Below are 23,210 nucleotides of genomic sequence, written 5' to 3'. Positions count from 1 at the left end.
TAACATGTCTTCCATAATCTAGATATTTTTCAAATTTATTTTTAACATCTCTCACATAATAAAGATGAATAAAAAAAACCCCAAGAAGATAAAGAAACCGTAGGAAAGACAAAGAAAAGGTAATTACTAGGGCTGGTAATGATTAAAATTTTCGTGTTCGATTAATCAAAATTTTTTAAAATCGATTAATTATAACGCACATACAGATCCAACTACATCAGCCTATACACATACAGCACAGCAATGAAGTAATAAAATGAACTAGGATCACACTAATCCAGCACGTTATTAATCTCACGTGGCACACTCAATATGGCCGCCGCTTGAGTGTGGCAACTCAGAATAATAACATGCTGGATTAGTGTGATCCTAGTTCATTTTATGACTTCATTGCTGTGCTGTATGCGTATAGGCCGATGCCTTGGCTGGCGCTCATGCAGAAAGTTTTTCGGGCAAACTCACCGGCTCAAGTGGCTCCGTCGGCTAATGAAGGTGGGAGGAGTCCGGTGACATCATGGACATCGACATGACCAGACTCCTCCCCCTTCCCTTCGTTAGCCGTCACGGACATCGACCTCACCGGACTCCTCCCCACTTCCCTTCGTTAGCCGACGGAGCCACTTGGGGAAGGGGGAAGGAGTCCGGTGACGTCGATGTGCGTGTCGTCACTGGATCGCCGACGGGACTCCCGGAAGCCGGCGGAGAGGTGAGTGTTTTCATTAGCGATCAAAATAATTTTAATCGATTAAAAAGTTTAACGATTAATCGAGAAATGAATCTTTAATTTCCACAGCCCTAGTAATTACAATACCTTATCCCATCAGCTGAACATCTCTATATTTAGCCCTTTATTTAGTTCCGATATATAATATTACTTATTCAGGGAACCCTTCCACCCATCTTTTAAGTAATTCTTTAATCACAATTAATAAATTCCCATCCCTCTCCTGGTCACTGGGTAGGAACACAATCATTTTGAATGAACCTATCCTTGACAATGGGCAAAGGTTCAGAATCACCGTGTGACCAAGGCTGACTAGGAGGATCCATCGGTCTACTGGCCTAGTACACCACTAATCAAGACTGGTGGAATTCATCGCGGTGATTATCCAATGACAGAGAAATATTACACCCATCCATCAATATTTCTTAAATAAACGGCGGAGGAGCTAAGTATCCGTGAAAGACGCATTGTAATCGAGGGTTTAATATTTCAGCTCATTGCCATTTCACGGAGGTGGGGGAAAAAAGAAGAAGCGGCACCCTCATCAATCACGTCCTACGGTAGAAATCGCAGCGAGCCGGGCAATTAAGCAGCCGCCCTCCATCTTAAATTGGGGGGATTCCGACTATAAGTGGCCTGGGTGACGTGCCCGTCCCATCCTTCCTTCCACGCAGGACGCTTAAGCTGGCGACAAAGCTGGTTACGCCAAGACCTATACAAGGGAATCACAATCTCTGCTGATGATTAATTACATTACAGGGAATCTCACCAGCTTGGGTAGCATCATTTCCTTCTAAATGTGAACAGAACGCATGCTTTGAATTCTTACGCACCAAAATAAAACAACTTTAGCATATTTCTAGTTATTGCGTGTTTACCTTAAAATGTTTTTGTATTTTTTTTTTCAAATGTTTGCTATGGGGTTTTCCTAGACTTTTTTCAAGAGGAAAAGGGTGGTGGTGCACGTTACCGGGCCGGGGGATCATAGGAGGTGCATGTTACCTCTGGCTACGGCCGCTGTCCCGCCCAGCTCACTGACGCAGACAAGAGCATCCCATGTTGCTAAGAGCTCTTTGGGTCACATGGCAGGGTGGGTGGCAGTATGCCTGCCGCCCCTTTTCTGGCCAGGGCGTCACAGGTTGCTAAGATCTCTTTGGGTCACATGGCAGGGTGGGTGGCAGTATGCCTGCCACCCCCTTTCTGGCCAGGGCGTCACAGGTTGCTAAGATCTCTTTGGGTCACATGGCATGGTGGGTGGCAGTATGCCTGCCGCCCCTTTTCTGGCCAGGGCGTCACAGGTTGCTAAGATCTCTTTGGGTCACATGGCAGGGTGGGTGGCAGTATGCCTGCCACCCCCTTTCTGGCCAGGGCGTCACAGGTTGCTAAGAGCTCTTTGGGACATGCGGCAGTGTGGGTGGCAGTGTGCCAGCCACCCCCTTTCTGGCCAGGGCGTCACAGGTTGCTAAGATCTCTTTGGGACATGCGGCAGGGTGGGTGGCAGTGTGCCGGCCGCCCCCTTTCTGGCCAGAGCGTCCCAGTTTTCTAGGAGCTCTTAGCAACCTGGGACGCTCTGCCCAGAAAGGAGATGGCAAGCACACGGCCACCCACCCTGCCACGTGACCCAAACAGATGCCACCTGGGGCAAGAGCCTCAGGCTGCCTCACTATATGGATGGCCCTGCTCTTCAATATTTTTCTTTTTGTATTAGAGATAGATGCTTGCATATGATCCACAAGAGGAAGATCTGTAGTCGACCTGGCCTCATTCAACCTCCATTTCCGAACAGCTGCTGAGATAACAGCCACACAGGGAGTGCATGGTTTTCAATTATCCAGCTGACTCAATGGAGTTGATTTACTAAAGGAATAGGAGGCATTCAATATGGAAAGTAAACGTTCACCTTGCAGAATGAATGTCAGTAAATAGGGTAAAGACGTGTTCAATTAACTACTAGCAAAAATAATATTTTTTCTAATTTCCCTTGCACATAATTGGGTATTTAAAGGGCACCCAGGTTCACCTTATTCACTAACATTCACTATGTGAGTAGTTGAACAACCTGTTCTGTATTAGTAAATCAACCCCATAAGCTTGTGTTGTGAGAGGAAGTAGTAGTAATGAATAAGTATTGAGTATTCAATAAGAAAAAATGTCTGCCTCCATGTACATGAATCATAACAATCAACCACCAAAACAAAGCTTTATTTAAACATTAAAAGTGATTCTGTAATGAATCTAAAACAGCAAATTCACATATGTTTGGAAAGGAGGAGGTAGATATTTCCCACTTCTGCTGCCAACACCATTCTGCTGATGAGGAACTTCCCCTGAAATCTGCTGGAAAACAGACACCCCCCCACAGCGCTGGTTCCTCCCACTGACCCCTAGGCAGGACCGGTGCTACCACTAGGCAAACTATGCAGCTGCCTAGGGCACACTGCTGCATAGCCTCGACCACTCCCCCCCTCGGCACCCCCGATCTATTTCAAATTGCAAAAGCAGGCTGGCTATTGCACCTGACCACTAAGAAGAGGAGCGGAGAGACAACTCTCTCTCAGGTTCGCTCCTCTGCTCAGTGGGTGGGGTTTTAATAGCCAGTCTGCTATTGGCTATTTCAAATTAAATTTCATCCACTTCTCACCTGTGGAAGCTAGCCGGCAGGAGAATGGGGCCGCGCACAGGGAGGGAGCCGCAAGTAGCTGGTCTTGCTTAGGGCGCAAAATAGTCTTGCACCGACCCTTCCCCATGGTCTCTACAGGTCCCAGCAGTGATGTGGGGTCAGTGGGAGGAACCAATGAGCACTGGGGAGGAGGGACACAACACTCCCGGAAGTGTTGGTTTCTCAGCAGACTTCGGCGGGCGATTTCTCATCAACAAAGTGGCATTTGGGGTTGCAGGCAGCAGGAGGTATTTACCTTCTTTTTGGGTAACACGTTATAATTTGCAGCCGTGTTGCTTTATCACAAATTAACAGAGATACACAGAGCCATGCAAGCGCTGCAAATACTGGAGAAAGCAGTAAAGCAACCATGCCGGTCTGGGGTGCCACAATAGCATTGCCAACATAAACGCATATAAACTACAATATAAATGCATTACTTCCATATAAAAGCATCCAAACCATAGGTACTCTGCAATCTCTAATGAAGGGACCCCCTCCCAAATGAAAATGGTAGCTGCAGACCATGCCATTTTTTCAAGACTGTGAATGGCGTGACGGAGCTCAGAGCAAATGTTATATTTGTGCCAAGTGAGAGGTACGTTTTTTTGGTCAAAATATAATTTTTATTTGGTAATGGTGATATTTGCCCAACTGATTCATGCGAAGTGTGAGTTTGAACGACAGGTCCACTTTAAAGTTGAACATTAGTTGAAAATGGTTTCAGCTAGCTTAATTTTCTCATAGGACAAGCCTATATAGAACATATATCCTCCAATTCATGTATGTGTTCCTTCAATGTTATGAAATCATTGCCCCATTTTAAAGTTTGTGATTACCTGAAGTTTGGATACTAAGCGGCCACACACCAGCTGAAAGCCGAGATCAAGCCATAGTTCTATAACCTCAAGGAGGTACGGAGGTAGGGAATCTTCAGACTACTTCCTTCACATGTTTTAGCTGAATGTTCGGCTGTTGGGCCTGTGTCCACGGGCTTGTGTCAGATAGGTTTTGCATTCCAATGCAAGTGTATGGGAATGCAAAACCCACTTGAAGGAGGTCAGCTGCAGCTCAAATGCACCGGTTGATGAATTCTGAATGATCTTAGAAGAGTTATCGTCAACCAACTTCTCTCACATGTTTCAGCTGAATGTTTGGCTGTTGGGAAGGAGTTAGGGCCGGTTGTCCATAGGCTTGTGTCAGATGGGTTTTGCATTCCAATGCAAGTCTATGGGAATGCAAAACCCACTGGAAGAAAATAAGAAGGAGGCCAGCTGCAGGTCAAATGCACCTGTTGATGAATTCTGAATGATCTTAGAGGAGTCTCAAACTGACAGCAAACTGATGCCATCGACACAAGCCCAACATCCATCCCCACAGACTTTTGCTCTTTAAAAGTTAATACTATGGGGTTAACTTACATAAGTTCCAAATGCCAGTCACACAGCACTACCGCCCGTAGATGGTGCTAAGAATTTCATATACTCAAGAGTGCCATCCAGGGGCACTAGTGCCATGTGAATGGTGTTTGCCCAGTTATATGCGCAACTTTAATTTAATGAACCCATAAGCTTTACAAAAGCAAGCAATGAATAGGCCACCAATTGATCAGACAGCATAAGCCTTACTTAGCGCCACAAACACAGGAAGCTGCAGGACAATACCGAGAAGACAGGTTCTCTTACCTATGTCTGAAATCTTTATTTCTGAGAGATGGCAAGACAAAGAAGAGAAAACAAGATGTTAGTAACAGACGGGAAGAAGAGAGTTATACGAGAGCAGTTAGTGACCTTCTAGAAAAGAGAGGAGACCTCATGTCTGTGCTGCCCTAAGCAGGAAACCAGCTTCTCCTTTCTGAGTAGCCAAAGCCAGTTAGATAACCGAAAGGAGCAAGTAAACCATTCATGTTGCTGAAACACAGGGCCTATTGTACTAAACACAAGGATGGGATATAGTGCTGAAACAGTGGGTCTGACAGTGTGCCACATTGAATGCCAACTTTGATAATATGGAAAGGGCATGCTATGGTAAATGTGAAGACAACATTACTACATTGTAAATGTGAGAAAGCCATGATGGTACCTCAAATACTGACACAACATAAAAAGAGGCAACAATGTGGATGTACCAAGTCTGCAGTTCCACAGTGGGGTGCAATGGCAGTACCACAAATGTGGAGGCACCATGGCAATGCCATTACTGTACTGCCAATGAAGAGGGTACCAATTCTGGCAATACCAGCAACTAGGGGGCACCATGGCAGCACTGCTAAGACTGGGTGCCATTAAAGAACTTCCAAAAAGGCACATTCATTCTCACAATAAAAACATGAAGTCTCCTTGATAGTACTTCCTATGTAAGGGAGCCATGATGGTACGGGCAATATGGAAGGGCCATGACAGTACAGCCAAGGCTAAGGTAACATGAGAGTGCTGCAAAAGGGAGGATGCCAAGTTGATTGTACCATGGCAGTACTTTAAGTGAGGAGGCCTCATGACCGTACAGGCAAGGTGAGGGTCTTATGACAATGCTTACAATGGTGGAGAGGACTAATGACAATGTGCCATAATGGTACAGCCAGGTTGAGGGTACTATGGCAGTAATGAAAATGGGAGGAAGCCATGATGGTAATGCCAAGCTAACTGTACCATGGACAGTATTGTCAATGTGGAGGTTTCATGACAGTATGGTAAAGGCATGAAAATGTCAGGTATCAGGACATTACAAATGACTATAAAAGACAAGCAAGTGAGGAAAGAGTAATGAGGGGAGCTTTAAAATGTATATGAGAAAGGTTTTCTGTGGTGGCCATAAAACAATAACTTTGTATCTTTCTGCCATATGGAAACACAAATCTGATTGGTTAAGAAGGCCTCAGTAATAATGCTACTAATACTCAGTAATAATGATACAAATACTCAGTAATAATGATTGTGTAAATTATCATTCTGTCCCGAGTGTGGCTTTAAGTGATGTTAGGAGGGGTGGAAAGGACAAGTAAACTAAGGCGTGCCCAGCGTAAGTCCATAAGCGGACATCGAGGGTCAGGCTCTCTGGTACAAGCAAAGCCCAATGGTTTTCTGCAAAGCTCTCATAAAATACGAATTCTTTCAAATAAAGTGCAGAAATGGAAGTAAAATGACAAATTACAAAGTAACATCCATGTTTATAAACTGCACCAGTCTGAATGATACACATTATAAAGGAATGTCCAAGGTGGCAGCCATGAATCTGCTGATCAGCGCAACTAGAAGAGTACATCGTCCTGTCTTTATTATTTAACACACAGATTTCCAGACGACGTAACTTGCGAACGGAATAAAAAAAGCAAACGTTTGCTCTGCGGTTACCTTAACTCTAGGACGTTTGTGACATTGCCGGAGGGAAAGATTCTTCGGATATAGTTGAAATCGCCGACATACAGACTGCCATCTGCGCCGCACGTCAAGGCAACCGGCGCCAGGAGTTTGTTGCCATCTGCGAGGCCATTGCAGCTCGGACAGGAGATGCTCCTGCGTCGCCCATTACCCATTATGCTGCCGATCACAGCTGGCTGCTGGGAAATGAACTGGTTTTCTCCGTTGCCTTTGTGCAGGATGCCTGTGTAAGACATTGAAAGTGAAATGAGTCTCGGAAACTTTCCGGACCCTCGGAGGGAAAACAGTCTTTTTAGAGAGGAATATATACTGCTGTTTGTATCTTTTATTTATATTTTTCTTTGCTTTTGGTCTATATAAATATACTGCATATTATTTTGTATTCTTCTATCCAGCCAGCAGGTGGGGCTTTATGATGGTTTTTATACGTTTTGTTTATTTAGCACTTTTGTTTTTACAGACCTCAATAGATCAAGCTAAAAATTACGTATACAAAGGTATGGGCATATAAATATACACACACACACCTTGGGTCCTGCCATTCATATGGATGTTACTTTGACAAGTACCACCTACTTAAACATTGCTGCTGACATTCCAAGTACACCCCTTCATGGAAACAGTATTCTCTGATGGCAGTGGCCTCTTTAAGCAGGATCATGAACAATGCCACACTGCATGAATAGTTTGAGAAACACAACAACAAGCTCCAGGTGATGGCTTGGCCTCCAAATTCTCCAGATCTCAATGTGCTGGAAAAACAAGTCTGATCACTGGGGGCCGATCACCTCACAACATACAGGACTTAAAGGACCCGCTGCTGATGCTCTGGCTTGGTGCCAGATACCACAGCATACCTTCAGAGGTCTAGTGGACTCCATGTCTCAATGAGTCAGGGCTGTTTTCGCAGCAAAAGGGGGAACTACTCAATATTAGGTAGGTGGTCATAATGTTATGACTCATCAGTGTATATCTTACATATATGTATATAAAGCCAAAAATGTTTGGGGATAGCATTGGGTGGATATTTTCAGATGGCAAGGGGATAGGTTAAAACCCCCAGTTATATCTTCAGTGCTGCCTATGTCCCCAATGGTTGGATTCACCCTCTCTATTTATCCCAGTGAACATTGACACCAGAACCAAAAGTGGTTGGAAATCCAAAATGTTGGGTTATCCTTGGAATGGAAAAAGAAGGTAAATCTTACAATGGAGACAACTGTTCCAGTGACAACTATCTAAGAGGGGATTTCCCTCACTTACTGTTGCATCTATGGGACAGGAAGTGACATGTTTTAACCATTCCTTACTCTTTTCATAATAAAAAAGGGTTTAGCCTTAGACACACTTTAGAGGTTATGTAAATTGGCATATCCAGCACGCTGAACATTTCGCAAGCAAGACCCTTGCTCTCAATCGAGAGATTGCTAGGATCATTTGTGTTCTGCCAGCTCAAATTTCTATTTCTTGACAAAGTTGTATGTAGACACAAGGATCTCTGCATACAGAGTTATATCAAAGAACGTATCATTGGAATCCATTTATATGTGTATGCTCTCCAGCCTAGTTCACCAATGCAAAAATAGGTAAAGGGCCTGTGCATGTAAAGGAAGCATCCTGTCTCCCCTCACCTCTCAGTACATTTCTTATGCACATTAATAAAGACGCTGGATTGTCCAATCAAGACAAGCAACATAGCACCCATGATATTTATCACAATGGTGCGTTTTCTCTTTACAATATTATATTCAACATAACTCACCAGTCTGTATATTGAGCGCGTGATGCTTATCCAGGGACCATCCTCCGAGCTTGGACGCCTCAATTTCATAACCCTGCAGAATGGCGGTTCTTTTCTCCCACAAAATGAGATCAGGACATGATTCATATTCATAACCTACAGAGACTGGAATTCAAAGAGAAAGAGGTCTGACCTATATATCCAGATAAGATATGGTCTCGAGAAGCGGCATTTTCACTGGCAGGTGCCAATCACGGCCAAAATACCATTATGTTAAAACAGCTCATAAACACCTTCAATTCCCTTCACAGAGGGTGATCTGAATACCAGCGGTCAATCTAATCAGTCACTGCTAACATGATTACTAGCATAATGGCTTTCGTAGAGAGAGGAACACCATAGAAATCAATCACACCCACTGCCGCAGGGTGAGAGGTATTATTTTTATGGTTAATAAAGACTGAAAGCTGGTTAAAAGGCCAACACTTCCTATACAGATTAAATAAATCCTTACTGTGCAGTTTTTAACATTTTGAAAGTTTGCAGTGTACTTTAAAGGACTTAAAGTGCTACTGTGGTCAGACAATAAGCATTAAACTATTAGATATTCTTATGCAGTTAATGAGCTTTAAAACAAGCCCCACTGACCTGTAGCTGCAGGCACTGTTGAGCAAATCATTCTCAATGCTCACGGCAGGAGCACTAAAGTCATTCTCTCAGAAGCTCAGTTTTCCACCTCCTAGAAGTGATTGAGCAGCTCAGCTCTCTTATCATAGCAGCAATTCTACAGCTCATCTTTCCCTGCTCCCCCATCATAGCAGTGATTCTACAACTCATCTTTCCCTGCTCCCCCATCATAGCAATGATTCTACAACTCATCTTTCCCTGCTCCCCCAACATAGAAGTGATTCTGCAACTCATCTTTCCCTGCTCCCCCATCATAGCAATGATTATACAGCTCGGCACTCCCTGCTCCCCCATCATAGCAGTGATTCCACAGCTCATCTTTCCCTGCTCCCCCATCATAGCAGTGATTCCACAGCTCATCTTTCCCTGCTCCCCCATCATAGCAGTGATTCCACAGCTCATCTTTCCCTGCTCCCCCATCATAGCAGTGATTCCACAGCTCATCTTTCCCTGCTCCCCCATCATAGCAGTGATTCCACAGCTCATCTTTCCCTGCTCCCCCATCATAGCAGTGATTCCACAGCTCATCTTTCCCTGCTCCCCCATCATAGCAGTGATTCCACAGCTCATCTTTCCCTGCTCCCCTCCCAGCAGTCATTCGGCAGCTTAGCTCCCCCTTTCAGAAGTGACTCAGCAGCTTAGCACTCCCTGCGCCCCTTCCCAACAGGGACTTCACATCATTCCAGTCTCTAATGTGAACACAGAACAGAAGCTCTCGGAATGAGCCGAACTGCTAAGAATGCCGACCTAAACATCTTGTTAAGAGACAGTAAGTATCTGAATGCCCATAGTCTGGCCACAGTTTCACTTTAACATTTCATGCTACAGTGCTGCACTAACTGGACTAGGCTTTCTGCCCTTCTTCATCTGAGAAGCTTCAAATCACTATCAGCTTCTACTTTTACCCACTCTTTGAAATGAATTAGCAGCCACATAATGCAGTGTTTTGGTTTACATGGTGACGGTGTTACGTGGTGGCGGTGGTGAAGGAAATGGACTTCAAACAGAAGAATGACTGGGTTTGTCTAAGGCTGGCCATACACTGAGTTTTTTTCTTGTTCAGCCGTGCAGGCATGGATGGTAGAATTCCCCTCCCCCTACCGGGCTATTGTATTCTGACAGCAGCAGGTGTGCCTCAAAATACCCGAACAGTGACTGCAGCTAATTGGCTGTTCAGCAGAGATGTTTCTGACCGGCCCTTTCGACAAAAGTTGATTGAGGGGGTTCAAACACTGGTCAGATTTTGGATGATTCCTGCTGACCACTCTATGGTCAGCTTAATGCTGACGAGAAAAGATAATCATTAATTTCCTCCCCAAGAGTTTGTCTTAGGTTTCATATACATTAGCTTCAGCAACCTTGTAAACACGAGGCTTCAATACAAAGCCAGATTTACACAATTGAAGCCTGTAGGCGTATACAGTATTTGTTAGGACCTTAAGTACATCTCTTGGCTAGGATCATCTTTTTACAACAGGTCCTAAACTGGATTAGAATATTGCAATAATGTGTATATAACTTTATAAGAGAGGTGTATAAATAGCGATAGTAACAAAAAATGCCCGACCAATAATTATACAGGCAGAAGACTGCTCTGCTTGTGTTGCCTGTAGGAATCGGTCTACTGTGCCCAATGCTAAAGCCAGGTCTGCAACAAGGCAGTATCAAATGCAGCAAGCATGTAAAGTGGGACTGTAGTCCTCCGCTTCCATTCAGGGCATCTATTAGATGATTTTGAAAGAATTTTGAATATTGGGTCATGATTTCCCAAGGACTCCCGGCTTCACACATTTTCCTATGCAGCTGAGGTCAACTTCGGGCAGCCTGAGTGTGCTGACAGTAGTTTGAACAAGCAAACAAGCTTTTAGCAGTCTTCAGCATTACTTAGAGCGCCCACTAATAGGCAGAACGTTTAAACAGAAGGCCAGACTTGCTTTAAAGAAGTGTCCTCTGGTTTGTAAACAGTACAACCATTAAAGCTTACCGAAAGCTTCAGACAGTCCGTAGACCTTCTGGCTGTAGACATCCGTCTTGTCCCAGATGAAGGAATAAGAGAGGTCGGGAGCGGCAGCAAACCACTTTCGGAACAGACGACCCTCCACAGCGACCATTAGGTGCACTTTCATCAGGTTGAAAGGAATAGTGTGATGCGTCAAGCTGATCCTCAGAACCGATTTGTAGCCAGCGTTTCGGGTGCTCAAGTAGTTCAGCTTAATTTTGCTTCCTGGGATTGGAATCTCTTCCTGCAAAGCCTGGAAAGCATAAGACATTTTGCTGAAACAATCAAAAATATTTGACTAAAATGGCCATTGGAATGTTCTTCTAGATTGGGGCTTCCATCGAGGCATGGTATAAGAGAAACGTCACCAGAACACCAACTTCCTTCAAGGATAATCAATCCCGGATTTGGCGTGCTGGTGACGTTTCTCTTTTACCATGTGCTACTTGCGGCGCCATCCACAATCTTTTCAAGCACCCTTCCCCGAATACGGGGCTTTCCGGTAAGGAGGGCAGCAAGTCTTCTTTATCATATATTCCATCAAGGCATGCCTACTCTCAGTTTATGCAATGCTATATATGTCCTAGGTTGGAAGCTCAGGTTTGAGTTAGGGACCACACTTTGTAGAGGTGCCTTGATGTGGAAGGGATGGTCTTCTAAGGGACACTCTCAATGTGCCCTGCATGGGTCTCTTTGAAAGGGACTCCTGCAATAATCTGATTTTCTTGAAGTGCTAGTCCTGTCATGCCAAAATTTTTCAGTAAAATACGTTTTTTTTCATTCCCTTATGTAAGGCACTGTCCCCTACCAGCATGCCATAGAAAAGGACCCTTGCCAACTGTGTGGAAGTAGTGGTCTCCCAGCAGAGGAACCAACAACGGCCCTGCTAAATCAGACACAGAGTTTTGCAACAAGCAAAGCTCATGATCTTTGCTGATTGGAGAGCTCTAGCTTCAGAGAGAGCAAGGGCCCTTCTCCGAGGCATGCTGTTAGGGGGACAGGCCTATCTACTCAGACTGTGGCTACATTCTAAAGCAAACATACGGTAAAACTTTGCACTGGGGATGCACCGATACTAGTATCATCCCACTGATTGGCTGGGAAGCCGGTTTCCCCGCCAATCAGCATCGGGCCGGCTGCACAGCCAGCTCGATGCTGATTGGCTGGGAAGTCGGCTTTCCAGCCAATTAGCATGGAGCTAGATTCCCAGCCAATCAGGAAGCCGGGAGATGGGTCATTACTCAATTTTTCCTGATTAGCCGGTGAAGCCGGCTCGATACTGATTGTTATTGGTCGGGAAACCGGCTTCCTAGCCAATCAAGCCGGCCAAACAACATGAAGCAGGCAATCAGGAAGCCGGGCTGCAGGTCATTACTCGCCGCCCAGCTTCCTGATTGCCCGGGAAGCCTGCTTCATGCCAGCGGAAGCACAGGTATTGGCGAGTACCGAAAGCAAAATATCGGTACTCATACTGCACCTTTTGTTTTAATGCATCTGGAATGTATTTAATTTAAACTGAAAGTTCAGTTGGACTCTAAACTAGAAACACAAATATCAGAAACCAACTATAAAACCTAATATGAAATCTTTTATTATTATATATACTTTTTTTTTTACAGCATTATCCATTTAAATCACAAATCCCAGGGAGCACAGCCAGAAAGCCTTTATTTATATTTATGTGGTCCCACCGGATCCTTTTGTGCATTAAGAGTTTCTTTGGTCTATTATTTTATTTTAACAGCCGTTCTCTTATCTTTGCATACCGTTTGAGCGCAGTTGTTACTAACTGCGCTTTACATACTTCAATTTTCCACTCTGCTTTGATTAACATGAGACTTTGCTGTGCTGAAGTGGATTGCGTGAGCCCAGCAAACAGATGACACAAGCGTAAGTACGGCCACAAAGTAAAATAAAAAACATACCAGGCAGGCAGAACCGTATAATTTGCCCCTCAAAGATCTCGTCTGCAAATGTATTCTTGCCGCGAGTGAACAATGATGGCAAACTTCAAACATAATGTGAACGTGTTTGAGTTTGCGGAGACTGTTCTGACGGAACCTCTGGGAAGGGGGAGGTAGGATGTTTTTTTGAACTCCGTACTTAATATGCATTTGTTTTTCTGAAGCCTGTAAGCTTTCTATTCACAACCAGATTTAGAGGCTTGAAGATGTTAAGCGTGGATTTATTTGTTTTGTGGGCAGGCCAAACAAGATGAATAAAACTGTTGAAGATGGCTATAATGTCATCTGCAAAGCCGTCCGGTGTTTGAGGCGCACAAACTGGCGCTTCAAGTGAACCTGTGCTTTCCAAATGTAGGTTCACTTAACCACCGACACACTTAGCTACACGTAGTCAGTACCCAGCGCTTCCTGACATGGGTGAGCATGTGACCCACTCTTCATCCTATAAGTACTTGTCCTTGTTGCACTCCTTACAGAAAGTCCCTTGTTATGGGGGGGGGTGCTCGCAGTGACTGCGGATAGCGCCGCAAATATCAGAAAATTGTAGAAATGTCACCAGCACACCAATACAGCAGCAAAAGCATTTATTGAAGTTCCTTGTCACATGAACAAGCGTTTTCAGGGCCACACAGTGTCCCTTCATGCTAAAGCCTGATGAAAGGACCCTGAGTGGCCCCGAAAATGATTGTTCACGTGACAAGGAACTTCAATAAATTAAGCTTTTGCTATTCTAAAAGGATTGGTGTGCTGGTGACATTTCTACAATTTCCAATCTTCATCCTCTCACATGATGGTGCTAGTGCTTGATAAATGGACAACCAAGGATGTTCCTTGGGGGTGGGGAAAGAGTCCTTATCGGTGTGTAAGCTCCAAGCTGTGATTTGGACTTTACACTGAGCTTCCTGTCTCTGCTACCAGCTACAGCAGTTACCTAAGGCTGGGTTCACACCTAGGCGTATTGAATATGCGCGTTTGTCGCGTGTTTTTACCGGTAAAAAAAACGCGCGACAACCGCCCGTTTCCGAGGGCTACTTGGCTGTATCCCAATGGAAACGCGAGACCAAAACGCCCCAAATAAGTACATGTACTTCTTTGGGCGTAGGCCGTTTTGTATCGCGATCGGACGGGCGCAAATACGGCAAGGTGTGAACCAGACCCATTGCATACAATGGGATTTAGATGTTTGAGCGTTTTGTGGAGCGTTCGTCGAGCGTTGAACGCGCTACAAAACGTTCAGGTGTGAACCAGGCCTAAAGTAAGAGATGTATGTACACGAGTGATACGCTCAGGTTTCAGGTTCAAATCTGAGCTCCTCCGAACAAGGAAATGCAATGAGCACTTTCACTCAATCAGCTGCAAGGAGGGCAATCCTCAACCCGCAGATGTATGTAAACAAAGGGGCGGGATTGCTTGTGCTGATATCATTTACTTTATATGACCATAATAGGTAAATGTTATTTCCTAAATATAGGCATGTAGCCACATAAGGTCAATGACATCCCAGCATCCTGCCCTTTTGCTCACGTCAAGGGAAATTCCAGGTTCGGAGGAGCTCATGTTTGGTAGGTGGAGGTCAGTTAAGTGAGCCTCTTACTTTTTCTTGCACTTGAAAAGCCCAGGTTCACTGAAGCAAAATTAAATACGCAAATTCTCATCTCTCTTCCATCGATGCGCCGACATCTTCATCTGGTCTTCTTTCAGGGTTCAGTATCTACAGCCACTTTGATTGGCCGGTGTAGGTGATGCAACGCCGCATACGTGCATCCCTGGTTTGTTAATACATAATAACATCTCACTTGACGGGCTACTGCCCATCACAGGCTCCAATGCTGCTGCCCACTGCAGACTCCGATGTTGCTGCCCGCCATGGACTCAAACACTGTTGCCCAATGCAGACTCTTGTCAGTGCCACAGTTGGGATGTCACCGAGGAAATAAGCATCGGTATAACCAACAGCCTAAAGACGGCTGCAGCTCACAAAATGGCTGCTTTTGCTCCACGCAGGTGACAAACTTAACTTTGAAGGAAGACAATCTGAGAGTGAGGCAACCTGGTTGTTTTCCCGAGGCTGTAAATAACACCGAGCATGTAAAGCACTCTTTAATTTTCTCCTCATTGAAGTCTTCCATCACCTTGACAGTCCCATTTATCCTCCGCTAAATGTAAACATTGTGCAAAAGGTTGGACGTCCTCGATTTGATCATTAAAGCTACTCTGCTTCACTTCACCGTTTTCCTGAGCTAATTAAACAAATGACTTCCATTAAGCAGGTGGCCCCACCTAGAACCATTTGTGGCATCCATCCGGGCAAAAGAAGCTTGGATAATAAAAGTGATTCTTTTTTACCCGTTGTATCCTGCTGTCATTTTGTCTGAGGCTACAAATCTGATATGTACGCCAAACTCACAATTTTCTTCACTTAGCTGGGTCTAATTAGGGGGGGATGTATACACCAGACAAACTTCTATTTTACTGCTGGTCACAATTTATGTACCAGTTCAGTCACTTAATCTGCTCCCTCAATTTCACACCATGCCTTCAAAGTCAAGAACAAGAACCCAAGCTATTGCAATGTAGTGGTTTGAACACACAGATAATTGTCCTGGGAGCAGATAAAGAGCCCACCATCTATAACCTAAGAACCTAACGCATCTCTTAGTGAGTTCTTTGTTTAATAAAGGACAAGTATGTAAATAGTCAACCCCATCCAGCCCTCCTAACCTAAATCCCCCCCTGCCCCCCAACCAATTGCTGATGGCATTGCCTTTGGTATGACAAGTGTGTCCTCCTCTGCTGCTGATCTCCCCCTATTTATTTATGACTGGTTGTGCTTATACAGCAACCCTCAGAGACTTGAATTGGGCCATACTCAAAGGCTCTAATTTTCGAGTGCAGCCCCAATGAAGTCTATGAAAGCTTACCGTGCAAACACGGCTTATACCATAGAAAATAAACGTTTCTAACTAAACGTGGACCTGTCCTTTTACTGAGAGAAATACATAGCTGTCGCTGCAGACTTCTCTCTGAAAATGTGAGTTGAGTGTCTCCAGCTTGAAGCCAATGAAGGGGACACAAATACAACATGTCACAAAAGCAGAGTGACTTAAAGCATTTAAGTCTCTGGATAAGCACGGAAGCCAGGCAACTACAATTTTTAGGCAAACAATGTCAGCCGACATACAGGAATCACTTTTTTGTCTGAAATAGTAAATTAATCTTTAAAAACAAGCTCCACGTTTCCAACGAAAAGTTTCAGCATCCACCCAAACCTGAAAACATGAATACTGCCCCATGATGGCATATCCGGGTGCAAATCTCAAGTGCTGTCAGTCAGCTACTCTGGTACCTAAAGACATAACTGAGGATTTTGGGCTTTGTCATGTGTTTGTTCAGAACCATGGAGGTCTAAGGATGCAGAACTTCTTGAGACCCAAACAGTGGTGGCGCCATCTGTACAGCCCGAGGACAGCGCCTTGCTTGGTGGGTAAATGAGACTGGCAATAGATTCTGGACAAATACCAGGAATTTGAAACATTATTTCCTGGGTATTATCAGTGGGCAAATTAGTGGGTGAATTGCCCACTGATTTGTTCAAAAGTCACATTAAAAGCATCCCCTGTAATAGGATTTTTATATTTGCTTAGATTTGTTTAGTCTATAAATGCATAAAGAGGTGCAGCTTTTCCTAATAAAACACCAAGAATGATCATGTGATTATGGTAAAACCAGGCCTTCCCACTTAGCAGATAGTAAGACTTACAGTAAAAAGAGATGCAGTTAATGACTATGGATGCACCGATACCGGTTTAGCGGTATCAGGTACGAGTACTGATATTTTGCTTTCGGTACTCGCCGATACAAAGTACCGATACGGATGCCTCCGCTGGCATTGAGCCAGCTTCCCGAGCAATCTGATTGCCCGCAAAGCTGGCTCTATTTTGTTTAGCTGGCTTGATTGTGCTTGTACCGGGAAAAATAGCTTCCCATCCAATCAACATCTAGCCGGCTACTCGGCCATTCAGGGAGCTGGGCGGCGAGTAATGACCTGGAAGCTGGCTCGATGGCGATCGCCTGGAAAGCCAGCTTCCCAGCCAATCAGCAAGGAGCCGGCTGTTGGGGCGGCTCAAAGCAGATTGGCCGGGAATCTGGCTTCCTGGCAAATCTGCATGGAACCGGTTTCCCGGCCAATCAGAAAGCCGGGAGGCGGGTCATTACTTGACGCCCAGCTTCCTCATCGCAGGTTAAGCTGGCTCCATGTTCCCCTATGCACTCAGGGGAAGGTATTGGAGCATTTGGGCGAGTGGCACTGATACTAGTAATGACCTATAAAAGGTTTCCTTTCTGAATAAAACTGGATGCTCACTTCAGTTTGATTGACATGGTATTTGTAGGGTTCATGTGCCTACCTGTATTTCTGGAACAATAGGCCCTTTTTCAGAACACGAGCTGGCAAACGCCGTGAGCGGGGCTGGAGACAGCACGGGATTGGGACGGGCGAAACTGCTCAGGTCACAACTGGAGATCTCATTCTCCTCATGACGCATGGTGATGGTTTCCATGACGAAGAAGCGATCCCAAGGTAACCAGAGGGTGTGTTCCTGCGTGATGAAGGGCGCTCGCTCAAAACGTAGCGTGGCGGAGATGCCACCGTGGGTGACCAGATCAAAGCTACAGAGAAAAACAGACACAACAATACATAAAATAAACATTAATATACCAAGAAAAAAACCTCATATCACTCACAATAATAAAAAAAAAAGAAACAGGCAACATTTGTATGTTATTCTTATTGACTTCTATATATTTTACAATGCAATTTTTTTTAATTTACAAGATTAGTTTAATGCTAAACTCCAGACTTGCACAGTTGTACATGCTCCTCTCCTGTACTGAAATTGCTTACTCTGGATAACTCTAAGGTTTGAATCAAAGCTCCCAATAGGTGAGGTCATGTGATATTTTCCTTGGTTTTAGGTTACTTTAGGGAGGAGCAGTTTTTTTTTATTTTTTTATTCCATAATTATGATCTGGAATTGTGTGTAGATTAAGCAATTTTAAGTGGAAATTGTATATACTTTCCTTTTATGCACATTATAAAATGTTGTGGACACCTGACAATCACATCTTTACGATCATATGTATCAAAAAGGAAAGGAAAAGTTGGGGTTTTGGAGGCGTAGAAATGACAACTCCAGAGAAATAATGAACCGTAAAAAAATGAGTTTTAATGTTGATAATAGTTTAAAATAGAGGTAGTATATAGCATAAAAATGAACAGCTGATTAGATTACTCCCTATGTGCTCACTCCATTCAACCTTCCATTATAGATGTACATAATAGACATTAGTCAAGGCAATGCATAATAGGCAAAAGAAAAAAGGGCATAGGCTGATAATGATTTTAGCAATAAAGCATCCCACAGTACATAATGGAAAATGGTATGGTTGATAGTGGAGCAGCGGCTACTCAACGTTTCGGGCACACAGCCGCTTCTTCAGGAGAAGGGAAAATCATTATTACAAGCTGACATGTATGTGTCCTAGGGAACCATCCGGGCACCACACCCATATAGTCCTTCCTGATGATGACAGGGACGGAGCAGGGGCCAATCCCCAATATTGAGTCGGAGGTAGGCAAAACACTGGCACATAGATGTTTGCAGATCAGCAGATTGCTGAACCACCAGGGGAAGCAGAGAGAGCGACCAAAAACGCCCGTCCCCACCACCGATACACACAGCCTCCTCCACGTACCCCCAAGCCGCCCGCAATCAGTGCCGTCGCCCCAGGACTGCACTTTTTGATACTTCTTGTCATAGGGGTGTGGCATCTATAACCCAGATCCAGGCAAACCCTCTTCAATTCATCTTTACGATCATGTTGGATATCTTATTCCAAAGCCATGGCCATTAATATGGACATGCACCTCCCTTTAAGGCTAGAGCTGCCTCCATTCTTCTGGGAAGGCTTTCTACAAGATTGCAATTGGCGTACCAAGTCACTCTGAAGGTGTTCAATAGGGTTGAGGCCAGGACTATGTGCAGGCTACTACAGTTCCTCCACACCAAACCCATCAAGCCATGTCTTTATGGAGCTGGTTTTGTACACACGGGAACAGTCATGCTGGAACAGAGACTTCCGCAAGCTGTTGCCACAAATATGAAAGGGCACAATTGTCTAAAATATTACATAACCTTTGTATTCTTATTTACCAGATGATTTTAAAAAGAAAAGAAAAACATAGTCCCATTGCAATAATACAATAGGAACCACTCAGTAATGATCAGACATAATCCTCCCCCTTCCATCATTGTACAAGACTCCCGGAGAGACCTCAAACAAATGCATTCACGGTGTGATAACTTATTTATGTTGATTGCTCCCAGATGTTTCCCTATCCCTTCTTTGTCACATAAATCTCCTTCTTTGACAGTTTTACACGACTCTTCTCGTATGCATTTCCATTAATTTTGCTCCTTTCCTGTTTCCTGAGAGAAGTCTGTTTGGTACGCTAAGTTTCAATGCACTACTGTCTCTGGATCAGTAAGTCCTACAAGTGATGGGCACAATGTGGACATTGATGAACCCAGAGGACAACCTGGTATTTGCTTTTCCTCTACAGTTAGAGGACCCCAAAATGGTCACCAGGACAAAAGGGAGTGAATCTCCACACTGGGAGCAATAAAAAGAGACAGGTTCTAACCCTTCACTATTTTATTTAGAACTGAAAAAAAAGGTTTGGCTAAAGATGCACTTTAAATTCACATTGCACTGTGGTTCAAGTTTGTTTTTGGGAGTGGTGAATTCGGAGGGAGGTAGCATGTACTAGTGGCTGAAGTGGGTACAGCGGAGGACATAGGAGCGGCACTGCATCCAAGCTGCATGGAGGTAGGGAATCTGCTATGTCTAGGAATCAGGGGATAAATGTAGCCATTTTTTTTACTACATCATATGTAAGTGTAGCGCTCACCCTCGAAGGAGCCGTCAGAATAACTCGGGTCATCACTAGTCTGTCTAGGGGATTTGGTCTTCAGCTGCCCCATAAGCATTTAAACAGGCCTCTCCTAGTGCCCACAAAGCTGATGTTCACTCCAGTAATGCCATGCTGAATAACTTTTATTAACATCTTCATACTGGGGAGAGAGGGTATAGAGATCCTAGACATCCAGGGGGTAACAGACATAGACTCCAGACCTTTGTTAGCATCTCAGTGTAGATCCATTGGTAATACAGTGAATAGTAATTGGAGTAACAGATGAGCAGGTGATGAGTACAGATGCTCAGCAGGAGAGACACCAGCCATGCTCTAGAGGTCCTCTAGGTTCCAGGCACCTCCAGCAGACATTGGGTTCTCTGGTTCTCCTCCTCTGGCAACAGCCCCGGCCTCCTCCATACTGGAGGCTTAGGGAAACACTTCCCAGCCTCTGCCCACCCCCAGGCCTAGCCAGGGGGGTGGCTGGACAGTACCCAGACCTAATCCATGGCTGGTCCCGAATAGTCTGAGCACATGGAAATTCCCTCCAATATATGTACCCCCATCCCAGCATGCACCACTGGTTGAGAGGAACCCAGTGATTGGCTGCTGCACTGTACATACACTTAAAGTGTCCTTCATTGGCTGTCCTACAATACAGCAGAGTCACACTCCACCCAGGGGGGTAAGGGCAATGCCAGACACCTGGAATTAATCAGATAACTGCCACTATAATCCAGCCAGGCTGACTACAGCTCTGGAAATCACTAAATGTCTAGTAGACACTTCACAAAAGGTGACGTGGGCCACATAAGTATGTTCATTCAGTTCTATTTTAGTTTATGAGGAGCAGGATCTCGTCTGCTCGTTTATAGGGAATGCGCAGTAAATACTTTGATGATGTTACATTAGTTGATTGTGAAGACGTGGTACATATTTAAGATATAATTATATACTGTATGTAGTAAGAATATGTTTATTAAACTTGATCCACATGTTGCAGTGAAAGACTACAATCAGACACATAGACAGACCATACAAGTGAAGCTTTTAGCAAGTATTCTCCAGAACAGTCCTGAAGAAGATAAAGTCCGCAAAGCATACTGACCTTCTAAAGGAATAATAAACATAGTATGCTAAATACCGTAATGGTCTCAAAAAATGACTCTATAGGTTGTATATCTTGACTGATGGATTCATCGATTTCGTCCCTGTGTTAAAAACCCCAATAAACACACAGACTGCGCGACATGGATTTTAACGGCCACAGCAGCCCTTTTATGAACCAAACCAACTTTAACAATAATCAACGTAATAAACCAAATAATATACAAATAAATACTCTTAACGACTGTTCATCTGAGAAGGGGTCTTTGGGTGCCCAACAGCCCAAATAAGGCCTCTCCTAACACTCTGCCCATGTCCCCAGCCGCACCCCAACAGCTCGAGGACACTTACTACTCCCAAGTTCCAAGGGGCCAGGACCCACCTACAAATACTGACATCCTTATCCAGGGACTATTCCTCCCCCCAGTCATGTAGCCCCTTCGTTTAGTCTCTTTGGGTCTATCTATATTTTTTAATACCTATCGTGAATTTTAATATTTTGTAATAATAAAATGTGTTCATTTTTATTCCAACAAATATTTGTGTGCAGTAGATCTTTTTGGGAGCTATAGTCAAAGTCCCCTGTTTCTTCTACATATGTGAAAAAGACTAGCTTGATGTAAATGATGTTATCAATGTCTTTGAATGTTTTGGTCTTTAACAAAGAAGTAAAGAAATTTAATGGAGTAAGATCTGAGAGAGATAAAATTACCATTATTATAATCACATAAAATATACACATCAAGTGACCCCCCCGGGCCTCAAAGTTTTATATGTTGTAGTTTCCTTCATCTTTTGTTCTCTAGCAGAATGTTTGACGGGGTTTTTGAATTTGAATACAAGACATTGCACATATTAGATTTTTTTTGCAACTGGGTCTTGGGCCTGTTACTGTAGTACTCTGTAGTTATACATTTATTTTATTGTCGTTTGATGTGTCTGTATAACAGGAGCCCTCCCTCTGCTGGGCGAGCCCCAAGTGTATATATTAGAAATGTATGTGAATATAATAATAGGTAATTACTTCTAGTTCCTTTATTCAAAATTGCTAGCAGGAAATAAGGAGTATTGATCTGAACTTTTGTAGTCTATCATATAGAACAGGGTTAGGCAACCTTGACATTCCAGCTGTGGTCAAAGTACAAATACCACCATGCCTCTGCGAGTCATGCCTGTAGTTGTCAGTCTTTCAATGTCTCATGGAACCTGTGGTTCCAACACAGCTGGAGTGCGGAGGTTGCCTACCCCTGATATAGGAGGACACCTGTTCATTATTCTTATTAATATTTGATCATAACATGCACAATGGTTGCTCACTGTCCCTTTGCACAATGCTAGTCTAGGAGTCATCTAGTCTAGGAGTCATCCAGGGCTGGTTACACACTTAGAATATAATTAGAATTTTAGGACAATTAAAATGTAAAAAAAACAGATCATAAATCTATTTTCCTTGTTGTTCACCAGCTAATGGATGTGGTTGTGGCACCTCCATCTCCTACCCAATCAGAAGCTGCGCTAGGGGCAGTAAAGCACAACCATGTCCATGCCCCCGCATATATCTCAGACCTTGTCTCAAAGTATCACCCTAAACGTCCCCTCCGCTCATCCATTGACCTCCTGCTTTCCAGCTCCCTTGTCCACTCCTCCCATACTCGCCTCCAGGACTTCTCTAGAGTCTCTCCCATCCTATGGAACTCCTTACCCCAACCTGTCCGTCTATCTCCCACCTTGACTGCCTTTAGGTGTTCCCTAAAGACTCATCTCTTCAGGGAAGCCTATGCCACCTCAACCTAACCACTGAACCTTCACATTCTCACATAATTCATTCCCACAGCTACCTCATGTATCATTTCCCCCTCCACTTTTAGATTGTAAGCCCTCAGGGGCAGGGCCCTCCTTACCATCTTGTCTTGAATTGTATTGTAACTGTAATGTCTTCCTTATATTGTAAAGCGCTGCGCAAACTGTTGGCGCTATAT

General features: G+C 44.2%; 1 protein-coding gene across 1 annotated transcript in view; it reads right to left on the bottom strand.

The window, feature by feature from the left end:
* TENM4 (teneurin transmembrane protein 4) overlaps positions 1–23,210 on the bottom strand; it is a 237,822-nt gene that overhangs the window by 38,880 nt on the left and 175,732 nt on the right. The window contains exons 16-20 of the mRNA XM_018565717.1: positions 17,558–17,819; positions 11,173–11,440; positions 8,523–8,666; positions 6,734–6,983; positions 5,069–5,089 (exon numbers count right to left, since the gene is read on the bottom strand). Coding sequence (XP_018421219.1) covers positions 5,069–5,089; positions 6,734–6,983; positions 8,523–8,666; positions 11,173–11,440; positions 17,558–17,819 — 945 coding nt within the window. The remainder of the gene's footprint in view (positions 1–5,068; positions 5,090–6,733; positions 6,984–8,522; positions 8,667–11,172; positions 11,441–17,557; positions 17,820–23,210) is intronic.

This window comes from Nanorana parkeri, unplaced genomic scaffold (assembly GCF_000935625.1).
Source record: "Nanorana parkeri isolate BGI_ZX_2015 unplaced genomic scaffold, ASM93562v1 scaffold879, whole genome shotgun sequence".
Classification (NCBI taxonomy): Eukaryota; Metazoa; Chordata; class Amphibia; order Anura; family Dicroglossidae; genus Nanorana; species Nanorana parkeri.
Note: the sequence above shows the minus strand (reverse complement) of the source record. Positions and strands in the feature narration are given on the sequence as shown.